Raw genomic sequence first — 24,245 nt, forward strand, 5'->3', positions numbered from 1 at the left:
TTAGGATTTTTATATCTATATTTGTAAAGCGAAATTGGACCTTTTCTGCAAAACCTTGATTTTCTTTTCTTTTTATTTACAAATGACTCGAATTTTGTTGTTTTTTAGATATTTGATTGATGTAGAAGGCATGTGGTCAGATGATGCAATTGGATGTAAGTATAAGGGTTGTCACTACTTTTCCCTTTTTATAAAATTTGAAGGTAGAAGTGTAGGGGAATTTCTCAAATTTTGGAAAAAGAGAAAAGTTTGTAATTCATTTGTTCTGACATAAGATAACCTTTAACCAAAAGTTTTGAAAGGGATGTATCTGGAAATAGCGAGATATAACAGCCTAAATAATTAGTCAGTGGATTTCAGCATTTTTTTCTTTTTAAAATTTATTTAATTAATTACTTTATTTTTGATATTATATCCACTGCACCACCAAGGAAGTCCCTTTTTCTTCCTTCCTTCCTTCCTTCCTTCCTTCCTTCCTTCCTTCCTTCCTTCCTTCCTTCCTTCCTTCCTTCCTTTAAAGCTCCAAGTCATTTAAAATATATGACTTCTTACTAAAAATCTCCAGTTCATATAACCAATGGGTTTATAACTTCTCCTCTAAAAGTTATATTTCTGGGACTTCCCTGGTGGTCCAGCAGTTAAGACTCTGTGCTTCCAATGCAGCAGGCGTGGGTTCAATCCCTAGTTGGAGAGCTAAGATCCCACATGCTGCGCACCCAAAGAAATTTTTTTAACAAGTTATATTCCTGTATTATTGAATTTAGTGGTTTAGATTTTCTTTTAATGTTTAGAAGATTTCAATTTATTTACCAGGAACAAACAAAACAAAATGTAAAAATCGTTTTCCTGGAAACTATTTCCATCATTCTCTTCTTCCCTTTCTCCTGCAGACTGGTGTTTTATCCTTACAAGTTCTCTGTCATTCCATAAGAGAGCTGCTCTTCTTCTGGTTTCATAAGAGATGGTGAACAGTGGTAAAACATCCAGTTTACCTAAATTTCTAGAGTACACTTCAGGGAGCGAATGATGGGGTGGGATGTTGGGGCAGAGTGAGAGATACAGATTCCGGCGAGACTGAGAGTCATTCACAAAAATTACTGGGCTGTGGTGAGGGGAGAACAAAAATAAATCAGGTTCCTGCTGGTGGACAGGAAGGCAAAATGAAGAAGAATGTTGCGTAGCTGGGCAGTGTAATTAGGCCCATAAGTGCTGTGTCTTCTGATACTAATTATGAACAGAAATCAACTAATAATTACTCATAACATGTAGGTGAACAATCCTTGAGAGCTGAGGCAGAGAGAAGGAAATATGGCATTATACCTTGTCTCTGGTTCATTGAGTTTCCCAGGCTGGATTGTGACCAATCTTGGGTGAAACCATAACTAAATCATTTTTGCTAAGGAGATCAGCCTTTGTGGGGTCCTTTCTCTGCACTCTGTCCAATGATAAAGCCCACTGGTTTATGTCTCCTGGAAAAGAGTTATTTCAAAACAGTGTGTGAAGCACTGATGAAACAGCCATGAGGAACACGTTTCCACATGGCCTCGCACCTCCTTTTCAAAGTGCTTTAAAACTTTTTTCAACCAAAAATCATTAAAAGAAAAGGATTGGGATCAAATCCCGCACAGAGGTAGTGTAAGAAAAAAGAGAATAAGGAGCAGAATAGGATCTCTTCAGACAATAAAATCAAGTTGGAAAAGACAGATCCACAAAACAGATCAAAACTGTAATCTATTATTTCAAAGTGGGCTAAAAGATGTTAGGAAAAACAATGGAAAAGATGAAACAACATGAATCGAGGAGGGAATGGGAAGTTATTGTTTAATGGCTCTAGAGTCTCTGTTTAGGATGGTGAAAAAGTTCTGGCAATGGTAAATGCTGATAAATGCCACCTATGGGTGTTTGGTTTTAGTTGATCTTCTTCCATGAAACGGTTTGGAGAGATACAGAAACTATGCTGCTGCCTCCATCTTTCTGAGGTCCTGCTCAATCTTTAGACATAATTATTTTGAATTTGGATAGTGGTGATGGTCGCACAGCATTGTGAATGTATTTAATGTCACTGAATTGTATACTTGAATATGGTAGAAATACTAAATTTTGTTTTATGTATATTTTACCATAATAAAAAAAAGATGAACAAACAGCGTAAACCAGAATTAGTTAAGATGATAGAACTCAGGACGGAATTCAAAATAAAAGAAAAAACATTCAGAAATGAGGACTAAATTTAAAATAATACAAGAGTGGGGACTTCCCTGGTTGTCCAGTGGTTAAGAATATGCCTTCCAATGCAGGCGATGCAGGTTCGATTTCCAAATCGGAAAAGAAGTAAAGCTGTCACTGTTTGCAGATGACATGATACTATACATAGAGAATCCTAAAGATGCTACCAGAAAACTACTAGAACCAATCAATGAATTTGGTAAGGTAGCAGGTTACAAAATTAATGCACAGAAATTTCTGGCATTCTTATACACTAGTGATGAAAAATCTGAAAGTGAAATTAAGAAAACACTCCCATTTACAACTGCAACTAAAAGAATAAAATATCTAGGAATAAACCTACCTAAGGAGACAAAAAACCTGTATGCGGAAAATTATAAGACACTGATGAAAAAGTTAAAGATGATACAAATAGATGGAGAGATATACCATGCTCTTGGATTGGAAGAATCAACATGGTGAAAATGACTCTACTACCCACAGCAATCTACAGATTCAATGCAACCCCTATCAAACTACCCCTGGCATTTTTCACAGAACTAGAACAAAAAGTTTCACAATTTGTGTGGAAACACAAAAGACCCCGAATAGCCAAAGCAATCTTGAGAACGAAAAATGAGGCCTTAGGAATCAGGCTTCCTGACTTCAGACCACACTACAAAGCTACAGTAATCAAGACAGTATGGTACTAGCACAAAAACAGAAATATAGATCAATGGAACAGGATAGAAAGCCCAGAGATAAACCCACGCACATATATTCACCTTACCTTTGATAAAGGAGGCAAGAATATACAGTGGAGAAAATACAGCCTCTTCAATAATTGGTGCTGGGAAAACTGGAGAAGTACATGTAAAAGTATGAAATTAGAACACTCCCTAACACCATACACAAAAATAAACTCAAAATGGATTAAAGACCTAAATGTAAGGCCAGACACTATCAAACTCATAGAGGAAAACATAGGAAGAACACTCTATGACATAGATCACAGCAAGATCCTTTTTGACCCACCTCCTAGAGAAATGGAAATAAAAACAAAAATAAACAAATGGGACCTAATGAAACTTCAAAGCTTTTGCACAGAAAAGGAAACCATAAAGAAGACCAAAAGACAACCCTCAGAATGGGAGAAAATATTTGCAAATGAATCAACTGACAAAGGATTAATCTCCAAAATTTACAAGCAGCTCATGCAGCTCAATAACAAAAAACAAACAACCCAATCCAAAAATGGGCAGAAGACCTATATAGACATTTCTCCCTAGAAGCTATACAGATTGCCAACAAACACATGCAACATGGCTCAATATCATTAATCATTAGAGAAATACAAATCAAAACTACAATGAGATATCATCTCACACTGGTCAGATGTGACATCATCAAAAAATCTAGAAACAATAAATGCTGGAGAGGGTGGAGAAAAGGGAACACTCTTGCACTGTTGGTGGGAATGTAAATTGCTACAGCCACTATGGAGAACAGTATGGAGGTTCCTTAAAAAACTACAAATAGAACACCCATATGACCCAGCAATCCCACTGCTGGGCATATACCCTGAGAAAACCAAAATCCAAAAGAGTCATGTACCAAAATATTCATTGCAGCTCTATTTACAATAGCCTGGAGATGGAAACAACCTAAGTGCCCATCATTGGATGAATGGATAAAGAAGATGTGGCACATATATACAATGGAATATTACTCAGCCATAAAAAGAAACGAAATTGAGCTATTTGTAATGAGGTGGATAGACCTAGAGTCTGTCATACAGAGTGAAGTAAGTCAGAAAGAAAAAGACAAATACCGTATGCTAACACATATATATGGAATTTAAGAAGAAAAAAAAATGTCATGAAGAACCCAGGGGTAAATCAGGAATAAAGACACAGACCTACTGGAGAACAGACTTGAGAATATGGGGAGGGGGAAGGGTGAGCTGTGACAGGGCGAGAGAGAGTCATAGACATATACGTACTAACAAACGTAAGGTAGATAGCTAGTGGGAAGTAGCTGCATGGCACAGGGGTATCGGCTCAGTGCTCTGTGACCGCCTGGAGGGGTGGGATAAGGAGGGTGGGAGGGAGGGAGACGCAAGAGGGAAGAGATATGGGAACATATGTGTATGTATAACTGATTCACTTTGTTATAAAGCAGAAACTAACACACCATTGTAAAGCAATTATACCCCAATAAAGATGTTAAAAAAAAAACAACTACAAATAGAACGACCATACGACCCAGCAATCCCACTACTGGGCATATACCCTGATAAACCAATCATTCAAAAAGACTCATGTACCAAAATGTTCAATGCAGTTTTATTTACAATAGCCAGGACATGGAAGGAACCTAAGTGTCCATAAACAGGTGAATGGATAAAGAAGATGTGGCACAGGTATACAATGGAATATTCCTCAGCCATAAAAAGAAACGAAACTGAGTTATTTGTAGTGAGGTGGATGGACCAAGAGTCTGTCATACAGAGTGAAGTAAGTCAGAAACAGAAAAACAAATACTGTATGCTAACACATATATATAGAATCTAAAAAAAAAAAAAAAAGATCATGAAGAACCTAGGGGTAAGACGGGAATAAAGACACAGACGTACTGGACCATAGACTTGAGGATATGGGGAGGGGGAAGTATAAGCTGTGACAAAGTGAGAGAGTGGCATGGACATATATACACCACCAAACGTAAAATAGATAGCTAGTGGAAAGTAGCCGCATCGCACAGAGAGATCAGCTAAGTGGTTTGTGGCCACCTAGAGGGGTGGGATATGGAGGGTGGGAGGGATGGAGACGCAAGAGGGAAGAGATATGGGAACATATATATAAGTATAACTGATTCCTTTGTTATAAAGCAGAAACTAACACACCATTGTAAAGCAATTATACTCTAATAAAGATGTAAAAAAAAAAAACCAAATAAACAAACCAATCCATAAATGGGCAGAAGACCTAAATAGTCATTTCTCCAAAGAAGATACACAGATTGCCAACAAACACATGAAAGAATGCTCAACATCATTAATCATTAGAGAAAGGCAAATCAAAACTACAATGAGAAATCAACTCACACCGGTCAGAATGGCCATCATCAAAAAATCTAGAAACAATAAATGCTGTAGAGGGTGTGGAGAAAAGGGAACACTCTTGCACTTTTGGTGGGAATGTAAATTGCTACAGCCACTATGGAGAACAGTATGGAGGTTCCTTAAAAAACTACAAATAGAACACCCATACGATCCAGCAATCCCACTACTGGGCGTATACCCTTAGAAACCCAATAATTCAAAACGGGTCATGTACCAAAATGTTCATTGCAGCTCTATTTACAATAGCCAGGACATGGAAGCAACCTAAGTGTCCATTAACAGATGAATGGATAAAGAAGATGTGGCACATATATAAAATGGAATATTCCTCGGCCATAAAAAGAAACGAAACTGAGTTATTTGTAGTCAGGTGGATGGACCAAGAATCTGTCATACAGAGTGAAGTAAGTCAGAAAGAGAAAAACAAACACCATTTGCTAACACAAATCTAAGGAAAAAAAATATACATGGAATCTAAGGGGGAAAAAAAAGGTCATGAAGAACCTAGGGGTAAGACGGGAATAAAGACACAGACGTACTAGAGCATAGACTTGAGGATATGGGGAGGGGGAAGGGTAAACTGTGACAAAGTGAGAGAGTGGCATGGACATATATACACTACCAAACGTAAAATAGCTAGTGGGAAGTAGCCACATAGCACAGGGAGACCAGCTCAGTGCTTTGTGACCACCTAGAGGGGTGGGATAGGGAGGGTGGGAGGTAGGGAGACGCAAGAGGGAAGAGATATGGGAACATATGTGTATGATTCACTTTGTTACAAAGCAGAAACCAACATACCATTGTAAAGCAATTATACTTCAATACAGATGTTAATAAAAATGAAATTAGAAACTAAAAAGTAAAACTGACAAAAACATTTGTTATTATAAATAACAATGGAAATTAGTATGCTATTATACCCTTAGAACTACTGTAGAACATGCTGTTCTTTGCTGTTCCACTTGTGGCATGATTCATAGTTTTTCTAACAGGTACAGATCCATATGCTTGATACTGTGCGGAAATGTTATACTTGAGCTCCACTTTTACCTCTCTCAGGCATTTTTTGGAATTGTCTAAAATGTAAATCCATACTGTCAACCTCCAGCATGATACCAGGCACATAATAGAAACCCAATAAATGTTTCACTGTGAGTGGAGTATAAGTTGATAGAATAATTTTGAAGGTTGATTAGGCAGATTAGATTGATCGAAAATCTTTCAATATTTTAAGTTTGCATCTCTTTCATTCCAGAATTTGTATGTCTAGAAATTTATATATAGTTATATACATGTGTAAAGAGGTTCACATTGCAGCCTATCTGAAACAGAGGACAAAACCAGAAAACAAACAAAAAACCGCAAACTGAAAACAACTAAAAGTCCATCAATATTGGGCTGGTCATGTAAATTATGTAATGTTACGCAGCTATTGAAGAGAATAGAATGGATGTACGCAAAAATTGACTGGGAAAATCACTATCCAAGACAGATTGTAGACTATGTACAGTATGTTGCTCTTCTATAAAATACAGGATATCCCTTACGCACAAATACTTACATACAAGATACAGGTGTGTATGTAAGCACTTGGGAAATATGTGAAAGAACCACACAAGAAAGTGGGAGAGTGGGACAACTTTCCATGTCCCGTATGATTGGAATTCTGAAGGGTACACACACGAACTAATGGACCTCTGCTACCAGCCTCCTGCTAAGGAGGGAAATTGCAGGCATCAGAATCCTCTTTACTAATGAAGAATCTCAGTAGGCCGACGTGATGACATCATCTCGACGGGCGATGGTGATTGCGCAGTAGAAGGAGGTCTGCGAGCTGCGTGGGCTTGTGCCTAGGCGCCTATGTTTCGTGGCCTTGTGCTGGCACCGGGGGCGCCGGGTTGGCGACTTTGGCACTCTTGACGTTGGGTGGACGATATCTTGGGGGTCACATGAGCCAGTGGCATCATGCCCGCGGGCGCTGGGGCCAGCGTCGCGGCTTTTCCGGACGTTCGTCGGCCAAGAGGAAGGGCGGAAAGCACATCCCGGAAAGGTAATACGCCTTGGCCCCTGGGCGTTGCCGGTGGAGCTCAGAGCCCTGGGCCTTGGCTTCGTCTCTTGTGCTGTCGCCTGTCACAGTTGCTCCCGCGAGCTGGCCCATCCGTGCTGTGCTAGGGGGTATTGGTCGTCTCGCAGCTCAGTTCACAGTAGCTGAAAGGGACAGTGTGTGATGTTCTGATTTCTCCCCACCGTTTTAAAAGGGAGGCTCTGGCCATTGCTCCTCGGGTAAAATGCAGAGTGACTGCTTTTTAAGATGGGACTGTCAGTGTTGGGGACCCTCCTTAATTACCAGGATGGAATCCCCTTCAGTTCCTCAAGCTGTGTTGATTTGGCACAGAAAATGTAAGAGGAACTGGAACTAAGTTTGAGTGAAAAAACACACGGGTACCTCCGAATTTTCCATCGAAACAATTGATTTGTGTTGTCTCTTGGAATGATAAAGGGCATACTGTTGCTTCCTAACTGATGTCATTTGAGAGATCTACCTCTGTACGATGAAATGATTAATTTTGAGACTTTGCTCATATGTGCAGTAAACGCTTTAGTTCCCTAAGACCTTCCTTTCCTCCATCTCATACCCCATTAAGCCCGCTTCAGTTTATCTCCTGAATTTCTTCTGAATCTGTCAGCTCTTCCTCAACATCCTAATACTGAACTTTCCTGTCTGTTGCAATTAGGTCCTAACTAGTGTCCATATATCTTGTTTCCTTCCAATCCATTCTTCACACAAGAAACCTTAAAAGCAAGTTGGAACATTGCCCATAAACATAGCTCAAAACCATTGTTTTGAGAATAGAAAACAAACCGTTGGCCTTTAAGACTTTGCGTGGTCTAGAATCCTCTCTTCTGCTCTGGCCCAATCTTGCGCCACTTTTGCCCTCACTTTCTATGCTTCAGCTACACTGAATTAACCTTAGTTCTAACTCATCTTACAGAAGTCAGTTCAGATATTATTTTTCACTGTGATTCCTAGCATTAAGGAATTTTATCATCAGGTTTTGTATGAGGACTGAAAATAAACTGTGAAGTGGAAGAATTGAGTTTGAGCTATTTCAGTCAGCACGCATGTATTAATGATACCTTAGTAGTCAACAGCAGGCTAGGTTTTATCAGGGATACAGAAGTTCTGGCCATCTCTGGTTTTAGATATCCCTTATTTGTTGAGACCTTTGCATTGTTTCGTTGCCTTTTATCTGTTTTCAAGATGGGAAAACAGGAACAAGGGAAGTATAGGTTATTATTAGGTGGGGTTGAATAAGTGGAGCAGCAAAATGCAAAGCAGAAAGAACAGGGACCTACCCTAGAGGGATATGATTTCCATTTTCAAGGCGCATCCATCCTATGCAGGGAGACAGCCTAACATAAAATTTTCCTAACAAAAAATATATTAACAGGTGGAAGGACTATCTCCCAGTTGAACAGCGGATGCCTGGGACTCGTTTCATTGCTTTCAAAGTTCCTTTCAGAAAGGTAAGCAAAAGTTAATACCGTATTCTTCCAGAAATCTGAATTCACCATATAGAGCCCTGGCTCTCAACCCTGTCGTACTCCATTTTCCCTTTTTATAGCAAATACTTTTTAATACCTCCTTTACTCTCCAGAAATGGAATTCATAGATAAATACAACCTAATTCTGTACTTAATTGAAAAAAACAACAACAATATAATGCCTTAACTATAAATAAAGAATAAAGTAATTTATAAGAAAGTAATATGTATCTCAGTATGTAAATGTTTAGAGATGACCATACTAGAAATATAGAATAGTCAGTTACTTGTACCATGAATGCAATAAACTATGGACTTTGATTGATAATGATGTTTCAGTGTTGGTTCATGAATTCTAACAATTGAAGCACACTGATATGGAATGTTGATCATGGGGAAGGCTGTGAGGGATGTAGGAGAGCGGGTGTAAGTGGGAACTGTGTACTTTTTGCTCACTTTTGCTGTGAATCTCAAGCTGCTCTAAAACTAGTCTACTAATTTAAAAAACAGTGTGTGTTGCTGACACTTGAATAACCAAACAGATCAATGGAACAGGGTACATGTATAAGCCAAATACATGAAAGAATATTTAGCAGTGAAAGCCATCCTTCCTATATGTAGATATTCAAGAAGTATTTATTTTTGTGTCTATTTTCAGGCACTCTGATTGGAGCCAGCAATACAGTGGTAGGCACAATTGATGTGGTCCCTGCCTTCTGGGAGTTTACAGTCTGGTTAGGAGACCAAAATGAAACAAAGAAATATAGAAATAAATATAGAGAAGTGAACTTATTTTCTTCCATCTAATCTCTCTGGAAGAAAGGATTGTAATATCGCTTGTAAATTCCAGAGGAGGAAACTTTACTTTGAATCTCATATGTTAGCATCACAGGGTTTGAATAAATGGATAATACAGTAAAGGATTTTAAACACATGTGCTTTCTTATTTTATTCTTTCTGATTCTTTTCTGAGTTTTGAAAAGAATCTTGCTCCAGAAGAATAATTTTCCCCCTTCGATCTTTTTTAACAACTGCAAGAGCAGAATGAAGAACTTGGGCTGATTATTGACTTAACATATACTCGCCGCTATTATAAGCCAGAGGTAAATGGAACCCATAATTGAAAATGACCTTCTTTCTGATACTGTAATAATTGAGAGTAATTCAGTAGTTATCATCTTATGCTAAGGTGAATCCTGGCCTTCTTTCATGCGTTCAAAAAGGGAAGCTAGTGGTTTCCATAAATACACATTTGTAATTGCTGTTTCAAAATGAGATTAAAGATATGAATTGAACTATATATTTGGCAGTAGGCTCTAGATATGCTTAAGAAATTCTATAAGCTTCCATGTTCTATATTTTGAAAATGAAGTAAACTTTTACTAAGAATAGTAGTAGCCTAAAAGGAAAGAAAGGTATGTCCATTATGTCTTTAGCCCTTATTTTAAGCAGTTGCCTGAGCATGTTTAAGCATCACAGTAAAAGACAATTGTTCTCTAAGTTTTATGCTTTCTTTCCCTAATATCTTCTGATATAATACAAAAACCCATGTATCCTCTTGGCCCATGTAGGACATACCAGTGCAAAAGAATTATCCTTCTTCTGACCTGTTCCATGGCCTTGGGAGACAGTAACACCTCATGTTCGTTAAGATTTGTATAGCAGTTTGCCATTTAGAAAGTTCTTTCATATGCATTGACTTAGTTAATCTTCACAGCAATCCTTTGCTGTTGAAGTGGAAGTAGTACTGATATCTCCTACTGAGTGCTTACCCTGCACTAAGCTCAGAGGATAGACAACTACAATTACTAATTTTACAGGCGATGAAACTGACTCTCGGAAAAGGAAGAATTGAAATTTCAGCTCAGTTATTTCTCTTTTTTTTATTGTGGTAAAATATAGATAAATTATATTTATTTCAACCATTTATAAATATGCAGTTCAATGGCATTAAATACAGTCACAGTGTTGTGTAACCATCACCACTGTCTATAACCAAAACTTTTTCATCATGCTCAACAAAAACTCTGTAACCATCAAACAGTAACAACCCCATTTTCCCTCCCACCAGCCCTTAGAAACCTCTATTCTATTTTCTGTCTCTATGAATTTGCCTATTCTAGGTACCTCGTGTAAGTGGAATCTACAACATTTTTCTTTCTATGTCTGGCTTATTTCACAAAACATCATGTTTTCAAGGTTCATCCATGTTATAGCATGTAACAAAAGGCCATTCCTTTTTTGGCTTGATAAATCCCATTGTGTGTATATACCATGGTTTGTTATTCAACGGTTGATTGACACTTGGGTTTTTTCCACCTTGTAGGTATTGTGAATCATGCTGCTATGATCATTCGTGTACAAATATGTGTTCAAATCCCTGCTTTCAGTTCTGTTAGATGTGCAGCGTAGGTAGTAGCAGAGTTGTTGGATCATATGGTAGCTCTACGCTTAACCTTTGAGAAACTGCCAAACTGTTTCCTACAGTGTCGTCTTGTTTTTAAACAATTATCACAAATTTTAAGCATATACAAAAGTATTAAAATACTGTAAGTGTTCCTTGTATACCCATGAAATCATCCAGCTTTATTATTTCCCAACTGATGGCTGTCATGTTTTATCTATACCCCCACCTGTTTCACCCCATTCCATATTATCTTGAAGCAGCTTGGAAATAATATATATTTTCATGGTTTTGCCTTGTAGGACTTACAAGAAATTATCCCTTATTTAAAAATTTGTACAATTGGGCATCTGGTGCCAGATGATCACACCATTTTTAAATTCCAATGTGCTGTTAAAGGGTTTCTGAAAGAAAATAAAGATAATGGTGAGTTGTTTTTGTTTTTTTTTCCTTTACCTGAACTTTGGTATGCATTTTGAGTGGGATTGGGGATTTTTAACATTTTTAATAGTTCTGATATTAGGCCTGTTGTGTTTGGTAACATTAAGGTGGAAATGTCAGATGGTGCTAATAGAGTACGGTGTTTTTCCTGTTTATGGTCACAACAATTTAGTTTAGTTTGGAAAGTGATTTTTGTGAGAAATCTCAACTGAACTAGCTTACTTACCTCTTTTTTAAAAATTTGAATGGAAAATACATAAAAACATAAAAATGTTCTTCTGTCCTATTTATTGGTTGAGAGGTGGAAGAAAAGGTTAAGACTCTCAGGGTCTTAGCGTATATAAAAGAGAAAACAAAAAGCAAAGGTTCGGAGTGAGACAGATCCGTAGAAGCAAAACAAAACAGAGTGGACAAGAAGAGCGGCTTCCTCATCGTATATGTGTTTAAGATATTTTTGCCGCTTTTACACTTCGGGTGCAAGTGAGGAAGAACACTCCCACCTCTTATTCTTATCTTCAGACAGGAAGAACTTAAAAGGCTGATGTTTTCTTGTTTCCACTTTAAGATCTACTCTGTTAATAGTAGGTCTTAATAGCGTGTGAATTTAAGGTTCCACTTGCCTATTTCTAGCATCTAGCTATCAGAAAGAACATCGTATTTGTCATGTTTTAAGACTGAGGAATCTTTTGTCTTTGGAACACCACTGACGCCCATGAGAAAGTGTTCATTTTGTCCTCTTTCTAAATTTAGCCTGAGGAGTGTGCACTTTATTAAATAAATCTAACAGACAGTAAATATTCCGTGTATATATAAAAGGATGCACATATATACATAAAACAGGGAGTAGGGGAGAAGGAATAGAGATGGAGGTGGGAAGATAGGGGATAGGAGGTGAGAGAGAGAGGGAGAGACTGGAATTTCAAGATAACTTTTCATTCTATAACCTGGTTGCTTAATGCAGGTACTAGCTCTTAAATATCTTCAGCCCTATTCACAGATCTTCCCTGTACTTTAGCTTTAAAATTTGAGAGACTTGACCTTGCGTGTGATAACCAGGGTGTCTAGAAGGGAGGCAAATTATCTGATTCGTGTAAACTGTAGTCACAGAAATATTACCTCTTAAGATGTTAGGGTGCAGCTGCCGGCCTACTCACTTCCTCCAGGCTCCTTTGTGTGTGTTCTGTCTGTTCCGCGTGGGCTAGTAGATCCTTACAAGTGCATGAGAACACGTTTGTAAACCTTGATTGTTCACATGTTATACCAAGTGTAGTCCATTGCATATGCTGACTCCTCTGTGGGTCTTCTGCATGCAGTGGGCTAACTTCACCATGCTCTCTGCCATTGCAGTCTCACAACCTTAGTTATGATCCATGGGTGACTTCCTGTGGTATAAGCCCCTCCCACAGGTGCCAGGCTCACTGATAATGAGGAGACTATACTATCCACTCCCTAGAATTGGTAGAGACTCAGAAAATAAATTGTTTCAGTAAACACTGAGAGCCTTATAGGTTTGTTGTTAGGGCACGGGGATACAGAAGTGAGTAGAAGTCTTTGTTCAGTAGCAACTTACAGTTATCTAGGAAGAGAAACATGTAGTGACTATAAGTGGGTTAATTATAATAGAAGAATCAAATGCAGCAGGAATATAGAGGAGAAATTGAGGAAGGCCTGACTGAGGAGACAGCATTTGAGCTGGGCTTTGGGGAAGAGGATTTTTCCGGAATGAGGAAAGGACAGCCCAGGTATTGGGGACAGGTACAGAAGGCACAGGGCTTGAACTTGTGCTCTGGAGGGGCAGCCTCTGGTGTGACTAGAGGGTAGTGTGAAAGGGCAGAGAATTCATACATTCATTTTCAGCAAATATTTGTATAATACCTTCTACATTGAAGGCACTCTTCTAGGAAGTAGGAACAGAACAAAGTTCTTGCCCTTACGTAATTTACATTCTAGTGGGAGAGAGAGATGAATAAATAAGTAAATATATGGAGTGTCAATTGGTGGTAAATGCTTTGGAGAATAACAAAAGAAGATGAAGAGGTGAGGGAATGTGGTAGGTGATCAGGGAAGTCCCCTCTATTAAGATGTCGATTGAGCAGAGCCTTGGAGTGAGAAACAAGCCATTGGATATCTGGGAGAGAGGAGATGGTGTGGGATTGTGTGTTCTAGGAGAGTGCAGATGAGGTGGGAGGGTGTGTTCTGAAGCAGAAGGAATAGTAGGTGCAAAGTCCCTGAGGCATGACTGTGCTTGGCATGTTTGAGGAATAGTAAGGAGGCCAGTGTGGCTGGACAGGGGTAAGTGAGTGAGGGCAGAGCAGTAGAGAATAAGATCAGGGAGGGTGGCAGGGGAAAGGAGGGAGGTGGATGATGTAGGTCCTTGTAAGTCATAGTTTGAACTTATAATTCAGTTGGAGAGACAGAGTGATATTTGTTTATATAGAGTGCTCAATGCTATGCTAAAAACTTGGGCTTTGTTCTGTTCTAAGTGAAGATGTTTAAGCAACAGAGCAATCCAGCCAAGTTTATATTTTAGAAAGATAACATCTTCCATGTGGAGGAGCAGTTGAAATAGACTTTTTTTTTTTTTTTTTTTTTGTGGCACACAGGCCTCTCATTGCCATGTTCTCTCCTGGATGCACAGGCTCAGCGGCCATGGCTCATGGCCCCAGCCGCTCGGTGGCATGTGGGATCCTCCTGGACCGGGGCATGAACCCGTGTCACCTGCATCGACAGGGAGACTCTCAACCACTGCGCCACCAGGGAAGCCTGGATCAGTTGAAATAGAAGAGATCGTTAGAATTGTAGGGCGGCAGTAATCCAGGCAGGAGATGACGAATGCCAGACACCACCTAGTCACAGACATACCTTTTGCAGAGATCAGCTACATGTTGTTGTTTTTTATTTACTTTCTCATATAATTTTTCCAGTGCTGGACCACGAAATACTGTGGCATACTTGGAAAAATCTGAGACTCGATTCTAGTCTTTTTTCTGTTTGCGTGCTGTGCAGCTTGGGCTTACGTCTCAAGCCTTACTTTTTCATTGTGAAATAAGCACGGTGTTACTTACCCAAGAACTGCACAGGCACATAGACCCATGACGTGTGAGCAGCAGTGAATGAGAGAAGGAATGGAAGTGCTTTGGGACCCCAAGAGCCCTTCAGAAACTGTTTGTTCTTTTTAATATGGAGCATTAAAAGTGAAGGCATTCCATTTGTTTCACTCAAAATCAAATTGTATTCTTCTGATAGCCTGGTTTTTTTCCACTCCCTTTTTCTATAGTCAAATCAGTTCCTTTGGGGCATTCTCCAGTCCACACTATTGCATCTGATTGGAGGCTATGCAAAATTTCCCAGAGACAATGAATTTTGACTTTATAGTACGTTCCTGCAAAAACACTCTTTTCTTCAGAGTTTTTCCTTTTCAGGATAGTGGTAGTGTTGTGGTAACTAATAAAGGCTACTCTTCAGAAAATTGTATAACTTGTTTTTAGTGTATCTACTTTGCTTACTTAATTCCATATTCACTGTTTTATAGACAGGCTTATTGGTGTCCACTGTACCCATGGTTTAAACAGGACTGGCTACCACATCTGCAGGTGAGTTGTCAACCCCAGGAGGCAGACCTTGTTTAAATTGTACTGTATACAGTAGTAACGTAAGCTAATGTAAGCTGAATGCAAAACATGCAGTCAGAGAAATGTATGAAGTGGAAGGCAATTTTGCCCCCTACTCAGAGGTTAAGACCAGTAATTATTTAGCACATACTTTTTCAGACGTTAAAAATGCAGATATAAGCATATACAATTGTCCCTTGGTATCTGCAGGGGATTGGTTTTAGGACTCCCCATGGATACCAAAATCCTCGGATGCTCAAGTCCTGTATGTAAAATGGTGTAGTATAGTCGCCCTTCCATATATGCAGGATATGGAACCGTTGGATATACAGAACTGACTGTACATGTGATTTAATGGTATAGTATTTAGACATTCTGGTTTATAATTTACTATATGGTACACATCTTCCTATGAAAATATTTGGAGACCTCAGTCTTATTTATTTATTATTATTTTTTCCTCCAAATTTGCTTTATGTAGTTGGATATAAATTAATGAACAAAAACTTAAGCAAGATACATGTAAGAGTTTAATAGAACCTGATATTCTAATTCTTTCAGTTTTTTTCAAACTCATCATGGGGCTTATAAGAAAATTAACCAACATGGATACTACTACAGTTGAATGTCAAATTCTTAAGTGCTTATGACATACTAAATTCTTCCCTAATGCACTTATGAAGAACCCTTCAAGAGACTTGTATGTTGTATGTAGAAAAGTGTTGATTTATTTGAGGAGTGAAGCATTCAGCTTTGGTGGATATATCCTTGTTAGGCTGAGGCAATCATTATCATATCCCTCTTTGCCATGAATTGTCTTATGAATGGTCATATCAGTCTGTTTTGGCAAATAAGTAAACAGGGGAAGGCTGTTATTGTGCTTATGAGAATGATATTTTTCTCTGAAAAAAGATAAATATGCATTAGGAAAATGACCATTTGGACTCTTTTTCTGCTTCCTCCTTGTTTTGTGAGAATATGATACTTGGTTTTACAGCAGCCATTTTGTGACCATGAGATGATTATATGCCAATAACGACAAATGGTAGATTAGAAAGAACCAGCAAAGACAAAACAGCAACATCAATAGTAACAACAATCACAGCAAAAGAACAATGGGACCTTAACTTGTGGAGTTCCTATAAAGTAAAAAATAAATGCTCTATGTTTATTCTAAAAAAAAAAATAACTATGCAAACAAGCTTAAAACTACTTTTTTTTGTGCCAGTGTTATAAAATGTAGCTTTAAATAAAACCTTGACCCAAATGCCAGCAACTTCAGAAAAGAATTTGGGTAGGGGGAAGAAGAAAGTTATCTCACTTAGGAAAAACAACCACTATCTTTATCCTAATCTTCGACACACAATTGAAACATATATAGCTGCTGTAACACTTTACACAAATCCTATGTACTGGAGCAATAACAAGATCTAAATACAATTATATTTTTAAACACTGGGTGAAGGCTTTACATAAAAATAGCATCTTACTTTTCCCCCTAAATTTCTAAAATATCACGTACTTTTCCCCAACATCTGCAGCCGTTCAGGAATTATTAGGAAACTTTCATGCATTATCTTAATTCCTAATCCCCGGCTCTTTGGGCTCAACGACAAAAGATCAAAACCACCAAAAATAATGGTTCTCTTGAAGTCAGGTGAGAGACACTGGCTCAGTTAGTCTCGTAGGACAAAAGCAGTGCTGCATCAACTGTCTCCTTGCAGGAGGGGCACGTGAAGGATCTCATCAGCCAGTCATCTGTACAGCCCAGGTGACCTGCATACACAGCAGAAATCAAATTGGGTTGTCATAAACAAAGTCCATCACACAGATCACACACTCCTGGATCTTTTTTTTTAATATTTGTTTTATTTTATTTATTGATTTTTTTTTTTTTTTGGTTGCGCCGGGTCTTAGTTGCAGCCAGTGGGCTCCTTAGTTGTGGCATGCAAACTCTTAGTTGCAGCATGCGTGTGGGATCTAGTTCCATGACCAGGGAACGAACCCGGGCCCCCTGCATTGGGAGTGCGGGGTCTTTAGCCAGTGCACCACCAGGGAAGTCCCCCGGATCCTTTTTTCTGATCCATTTCTTCCAGGATCATAAACTCCTTTAGGCTGATGCTGTATGAGGCCTATTCTTTTGAGCTATCCTATTCTGTTCTTCTCAGCTGAGTTGCTAGGCGAGTCTGGCTAGGTGTTGTATGATAGACCAAAACTGGAACTTGATCCAGATATGGCAGCAGTGGCTCCTGATCCAGCTCCGTCCCCTTGCCGAAGCTAGCCCAGTCGGACTGAGACTTGTGAGGCAGGGAGATGTCATCCGAAGTGGGGTACTTAAGGCACTTCCCCATCTTCTGGGGCTTGAGTGTGTGATCTGTGTGCTGTTTTGACAGTCTTCCAACCTCATTCTTTTTTTTAAATGATTATTAATTAATTAATTTTAAAAATTTATTTATTTTTGAATTTAAAAAATTTATTTTTATACAGCAGGTTATTAGTTATCTATTTTATACATATTAGTGTATATATGTCAATCCCAATCTTCCAATTGATCTCACCACTACCGACCCCCCACCCTGCCCCACTCTCCCCTCTTGGTGTCCATATGTTTGTTCTCTACATCTGTGTCTCTATTTCTGCCTTGCAAACCAGTTCATCTGTACCATTTTTCTAGATTCCATATATATACATTAATATACAATATTTGTTTTTCTCTTTCTGACTTACTTCACTCTGTATGACAGTCTCTAGGTCTATCCACGTCTCTACAAATGACCCAATTTTGTTCTTTTTTATCTCTGAGTAATATTCCATTGTATATACTTACCACATCTTCTTTGTCCATTCATCTGTCAATGGGCATTTGGGTTGCTTCCATGATCCAGCTATTGTGAATACTGCTGCAGTGAACATTGGGGTGCATATGTCTTTTTGAATTATGCTTTTCTCTGGGTATATGCCCAGTAGTGGGATTGCTGGGTCATATGGTAATTCTATTTTTATTTTTTAAGGAACCTCCATACTGTTCTCCATAGTGGCTGTATCAGTTGACATTCCCACCAGCAGTGCAAGAGGGTTCCCTTTCCTCACACCCTATCCAGCATTTGTTGTTTGTAGATTTTCTGATGATGCCTACTCTAACCTGTCTGAGGTGATGCCTCATTGTAGTTTTGATTTGCATTTCTTTAATAATTAGTGATGTTGAGCAGCTTTTCATGTGCCTCTTGGCCATCTGTATGTCCTTTTGGAGAAATGTCTATTTAGGTCTTCTGCCCATTTTTTGATTGGGTTGTTTGTTTTTTTAATAGTGAGCTGCATGACCTATTTATATATTTTGGAGATTAATCCTTTGTTGATTCGTTTGCAAACATTTTCTCCCATTCTGAGGGTTGTGTTTTCATCTTGTTTATAGTTTCCTTTGCTGTGCAAAAGCTTTTAAGTTTCATTAGGTCCCATTTGTTTATTTTTTTTAAGGCTGCCTTGTACCTTTGCTCACTGATGAACACATAAAAGTCAGAAGTTTTTGATATTATAAAACATCAAAGTAATGGACATTCCTGTGTGAACATCTTTGAATATATATGCTTTGTCTCAGTTAACTTCACTCAGAATGGGACTTCTGCATCAAAGAGTTGGTGCCCTTATGCTTTTTGTGGTTGTTGCTACACTGTACCAATTTATGGTTGTTCATGCAGGAAATACTTACTGAGCATGTGTTATATTTAAGCACTGTGCTGGGTGCTAGTAAAAAGACTTGTGAAATTTCGTGAGTGAAGAGACTTGACCTCCCCTTTGTGAATTCTAACAGTCCAGAGAGGGAATAGATATTCAAGAATTATACACTGCATGTAGAATTACATCTCTGACAAGTGCCAAGGAGAGGAACATGGTACCATGAGAGCATATTTTAGGGAGGATTTGATCTCATCATGGAGATTAGAGAAGGTTTATTTAGGGATGTTTCAGCTGATATCTGAAGGTTGAGTAGGTATTAAGCAGATACGGACATTGGGGACAGATTTCTGAGCATAAGGAATAGCAGAAGACCCTATAAGAGGAAAGCATATGGTGTGTTGGAGGAACTGGCCAGGAAGGTGGGGCTGTTGGGGGAGCATGTGATTATAACGGAGCTACAAGTGTGGGCAGGAGCTCGATCGTGCAGGCTTATGTTTAAGGTTTCAGAATTTAAGAGTAATAGAAAACCATTGAACTTTTTTTTTTGAGGTGAGTGTGTGGAACATACCCAATTGCATTTTCAACCTATCATTTTGCTACCGAGTGGAGAATACACTGCAGGGAGAAAGAGTGGAAGCGAGGAAACAAGATAGGAGACTTTTGTAGAAATTGGGCATAATGGTGGCTTGGACCAGGCTATGGTGTGCATTTTGGTGGAAAGATGTAGGCAGTATCATTGTTAGCACTGGTGGTGGGCTGAGGATGAGGGTGAGGGAGAAATAGCTGTCAGTGATGGTGATTCCTAAGTTTCTGGCTCCTATGGTTGGTTAGATAGGGTTTTTAGATATGATGTTAATATTTATCCTAATTTGTCTTTTGTTATTTGTTGGTTCTTGATGAATACTGTGTCATATTAAGTCTCCTGTTTTGAGTGTACAAAGCATTTTGACCAAAACTGACTGTTGTATGTTATCAGATAACTTTTTTTTTTTTTTTTTGGTACGCGGGCCTCTCACTGTTGTGGCCTCTCCCGTTGCGGAGCACAGGCTCCGGACGCGCAGGCCTAGCGGCCATGGCTCACGGGCCCAGCCGCTCCGTGGCATGTGGGATCTTCCCGGACCGGGGCACGAACCCGCGTTCCCTGCATTGGCAGGCAGACTCTCAACCACTGTGCCACCAGGGAAGCCCTCAGGTAACTTTTTAACATCTGCCAGTTTGGTCCTGTATTTTATTCTCTTTCATTTATTAATTAAATTGTTGTATTAGTGTAATATTAATACAACTATATTAATATTAATAGAAAATATTAATAGATTTTCTAAAGTTGCGTTACCCTTGCATCCTTGGAATAAAGCCTTTTTGTATTCATGGTATATATCATTCTTTAATAATTATTGATTAGATGTGCTGATATTTTCTTAGGATTTTTATATCTATATTTGTAAAGCAAAATTGGACCTTTTCTGCAAAACCTTGATTTTCTTTTCTTTTTATTTACAAATGACTCGAATTTTGTTGTTTTTTAGATATTTGGTTGATGTAGAAGGCATGTGGCCAGATGATGCAATTGGATGTAAGTATAAGGGTTGTCACTACTTTTCCCTTTTTATAAAATCTGAAGGTAGAAGTGTAGGGGAATTTCTCAAATTTTGGAAAAAGAGAAAAGTTTGTAATTCATTTGTTCTGACATAAGATAACCTTTTACCAAAAGTTTATAAAGGGATGTATCTGGAAATAGTGAGATATAACAGCCTAAATAATTAGTCAGTGGATTTCAGCATTTTCTTTTCTTATTAAAATTTATTTTATTTATTTATTTATTTTTGGCTGCGTTGGGTCTTCGTTGCTGTGCGGGCTTTCTCTAGTTGCCACGAGCAGGGGCTACTCTTTGTGTATTGGTGGTGTTTGTGAACTGGTGTTTTCTTGCTGATCAGTGTCAACCAGGGGGTATTGTTTGTTCCATATTTTGCATTTAGGGGTGGAGAGTCAAGTATAGGAGGGGGAATAGGTGAGTTTTTAGAGGCAGTTGGGAAGAGGACTTAGAAATTTTCATTGATTCTTAAACTTAGTTTAAGCCAATAATTTGATGTGAGTGTCAGAAAGGATCTTACATTCTTAGGCTGCATTAATAGTGGTATAGTTTTCAGAATAAGGAAGTTTGCTTTATTTAAAGAGTAAATACAAATTATAGGGAAAATGGTAAAATTCCTGTAGAGAAACTTGCAAAGGGGTTGAACACATAAATCACAAACATACTTTTACTTGGGAAACAGGAAAAACCTCAGTACAATTAAAACAACAACAGTTTTTGCCATTTTGCTATTAATTTAGCAAGTTTTTGACAAGGTAGTCCAGTGTATTGATTGTAAGGCTGGACCTGGGTTTGCATCCTGGCTCTGCTGTTCACCCTGTATGTGATCTTGAGTAAGATCTCTAAATTCCTATTTTCTTATCAATTAGATGGAAATTTTACTAATATTATAAATAAATTTTTAATAACATATACCTTGGGATTGTTGTTGATTATTACATGAGTTAATAAAGTACTTTAGCACATTGTAAACTTTCAGTTTTCAAAAAGATGTTTTGACATTTTTAGCAGATGTAAACATTTCAAAAAGGTGTTGCTTGTGTTGCCAGGGGCACTGAAAAATGGTATAGCCCTTTCGAAACATAACTGTAATAGCCATAAAAATGTTCATACCTGGTAATTCCACCATGAGGTTACAGAAATACTTTAAAATATGGAAAAATCTACATGCATTTAATCACTCAGCACATTCCTCAAACTCCCTACTATGTATCAGACTCTGGACTAGGTACTTAGGATACAGTTGTATATGTTCTGGGATGTTAATCCCAGCATTATTTACAGTAGTGGAAAAATTGGTAGCAGCTTGCATTTCTAACGATGAAGAATAGCTAAGTAAATTATTATATCCATACTATGATATTTTATAAAACCATTGAAAGTGATAGCTTACTTACGATAAGTGAAAATAATAGGTTATGATTCAGCAGTCAAAAAAAGATGCTAGGGGGAAAAAGACCAAAAGTAATATTAACCAGTTTACTTAGATTAAGTGGGATTGAGGGGTTTTGGGAGGTGTTTACTTTTCTCAGATCTCCAAATTTTCTTTTGTATGATTATATTAGATTTACTGATGTTACCTTTGAAACAATTAAATTCTAATTTTCCAAATTTGCTGCATGTGCCATGGTTAGAATTTCTACATTTTATAATTAATTTATATATGTGTTTACTTATAAAGTGAAAATAGGTTCCTGGTTTCAAAAATAAATAGCTTATTCTGTTTCATGTCAACACTGCCACACTTAGAGAGAATGTATCTGATTAGAATAGTATGGGCATTTATCTCTATAGGGAAAGGTGGAAAGGCTTCTGGGAACCTACAGTGTGCCAAGGCATTGTGGTGGGTAATTGAAGTATATCATCTTAATTTACCTTCAAAACAATCCATGAAGATGGAAGGTATTATTAGCTCTATTTTATAAAGAACTACGAAATCCAAAGATTAAGCAATTTTTTTTTTTTTTTTGCGGTACGCGGGCCTCTCACTGTCGTGGCCTCTCCCGTTGCGGAGCACAGGCTCTGGACGCGCAGGCTCAGCGGCCCTCACGGGCCCAGCTGCTCCGCGGCATGTGGGATCTTCCCGGACCGGGGCATGAACACGTGTCCCCTGCATCGGCAGGCAGACTCTCAACCACTGTGCCACCAGGGAAGCCCAGATTAAGCAATTTTATCTGCTAAAATCACACAGGTAGAAAACAGTAGAACCAGAGTATCTATGTATAATTTTATAAAGCTTATTATATATATTTATTAAAACTAATAATGGTGTATTACTTTTGTTTTGTTTAAGAAAATTTTCACAGAATCAAAACATTTACCAGAGAGGCCATATTCCTACTCCTGGTCCCCACGGAGAGGACTGTTTACAAAGGAGGTACTCTTGGAATGTAGAGCCAAACGCCAGTCAAGCAGCGCAGAACAGAAGGTGGTATCCTGGCAATTACTACAGACTACCCTATCCGACCTATTATAGATGAACCAAGTGACACAAGCCTACCCTGGAAATCTACCTGGAGACAGAACAGGACTGAAGACAGCCAGAGTGAGGTTTTATAAAATCAGGTCAAATGAGGTTTATAATCTATTTTAGTGCTCCCTTATGTGTTTGAGCTTAAGGAAAAATTATATTGATACTTAGCTCCGCTGATAAATTTGCAGTATTTACAACAGTGAAGGAAATAGTCTGTCATTCTAATCTTAAATTTTTTTAAAGGAGGATGATATTTTAGAACTGATAAAAAGTAATAAAGAACATCGCTTGTAAATTATTTTTAAAAATTCTATCTTCCTTTTCTGGTGTATTTCCTTCTGACTAGACTTGTAATGTTAGAGTATGTGTGTGTGTGTGTGTGTGTGTGTGTGTGTGTGTGTGCAGAAAATTTTTAGTGTTTCTGTCATGTTCTGTTATTACCCAATCATCAGGATATCTCCCCCCCACCAAACTGTTCAAGATTTCTATCAAAATCTACCTAGGAGATAATCTCTTTAGAACCTAATCACTATTTGTAATTAGTTGTAGTATTTTTGTGATTAGACATTTCTTTCTTTCTTTTGGCAGTCTACTGTTGGATTTGACCAATTTCCTTTCACTGAATTGTCAGATACACCATCTAACACTGGATAAACTTTTAGGGATTTATTGTCAGTTGAGCAGGAGAGACCAATTGGTAAATGTAAATGCTAAATGCTGGGTAATTTACCTGACGAGGTAATTGTTATCAACTGTGTGGAGCTACTTAGAAAACTTGAAAACTTTTATAGACTATAAAGGTTGCTTGATGAACAGAATAGGGTGTGACATTTAAAGCCTGGAATATCTGGGGAGACTTGCATGGCTCCTTGTGTTGTTGCTTCTTTGTTGACCATAACCTGCTGCAGTCTTTCTCCACTTGCCTCTCACAGTGGAATGGTGCCTTGACCTTGACTTTTTCTAAGTTGCCCCTTCTGCTAGTTTACCTCTGGAACACACAGCTGGATCATGTGGGAGGTGTTAATTATTTTTAGTTGCAGAGGAAGCCAGAAACCTTTGTTTGCTCAAGAAAGGGTCTAACTGCCATGACATCATAAGCCTTGGTAAATATTTTATGAATACTTGGGCAAATTGGCTGCATTGTTTAAGTCTCTGATTTTGAAGTGTTGTATCAT

General features: G+C 38.3%; 1 protein-coding gene and 1 pseudogene across 1 annotated transcript in view; one reads left to right on the top strand and one right to left on the bottom strand.

Moving 5' to 3' along the window:
• Positions 1-23,363, top strand: part of LOC115850333 (uncharacterized) — a 119,259-nt gene extending 95,896 nt beyond the window's left edge. Inside the window, exons 2-7 of the mRNA XM_070046905.1 lie at positions 8,782-8,857; positions 11,582-11,705; positions 15,253-15,313; positions 18,343-20,198; positions 20,533-20,579; positions 22,891-23,363. Of these exons, the coding sequence (XP_069903006.1) occupies positions 8,782-8,805 (24 nt within the window). The 3' untranslated portion in view covers positions 8,806-8,857; positions 11,582-11,705; positions 15,253-15,313; ... (1 more) ...; positions 20,533-20,579; positions 22,891-23,363. The remainder of the gene's footprint in view (positions 1-8,781; positions 8,858-11,581; positions 11,706-15,252; positions 15,314-18,342; positions 20,199-20,532; positions 20,580-22,890) is intronic.
• On the bottom strand, positions 17,004-17,721 carry LOC115850334 (RING finger protein 11-like; annotated as a pseudogene).
• Positions 23,364-24,245: the final 882 nt, after the last annotated feature.

Source organism: Globicephala melas, chromosome 12 (genome assembly GCF_963455315.2).
Source record: "Globicephala melas chromosome 12, mGloMel1.2, whole genome shotgun sequence".
Classification (NCBI taxonomy): Eukaryota; Metazoa; Chordata; class Mammalia; order Artiodactyla; family Delphinidae; genus Globicephala; species Globicephala melas.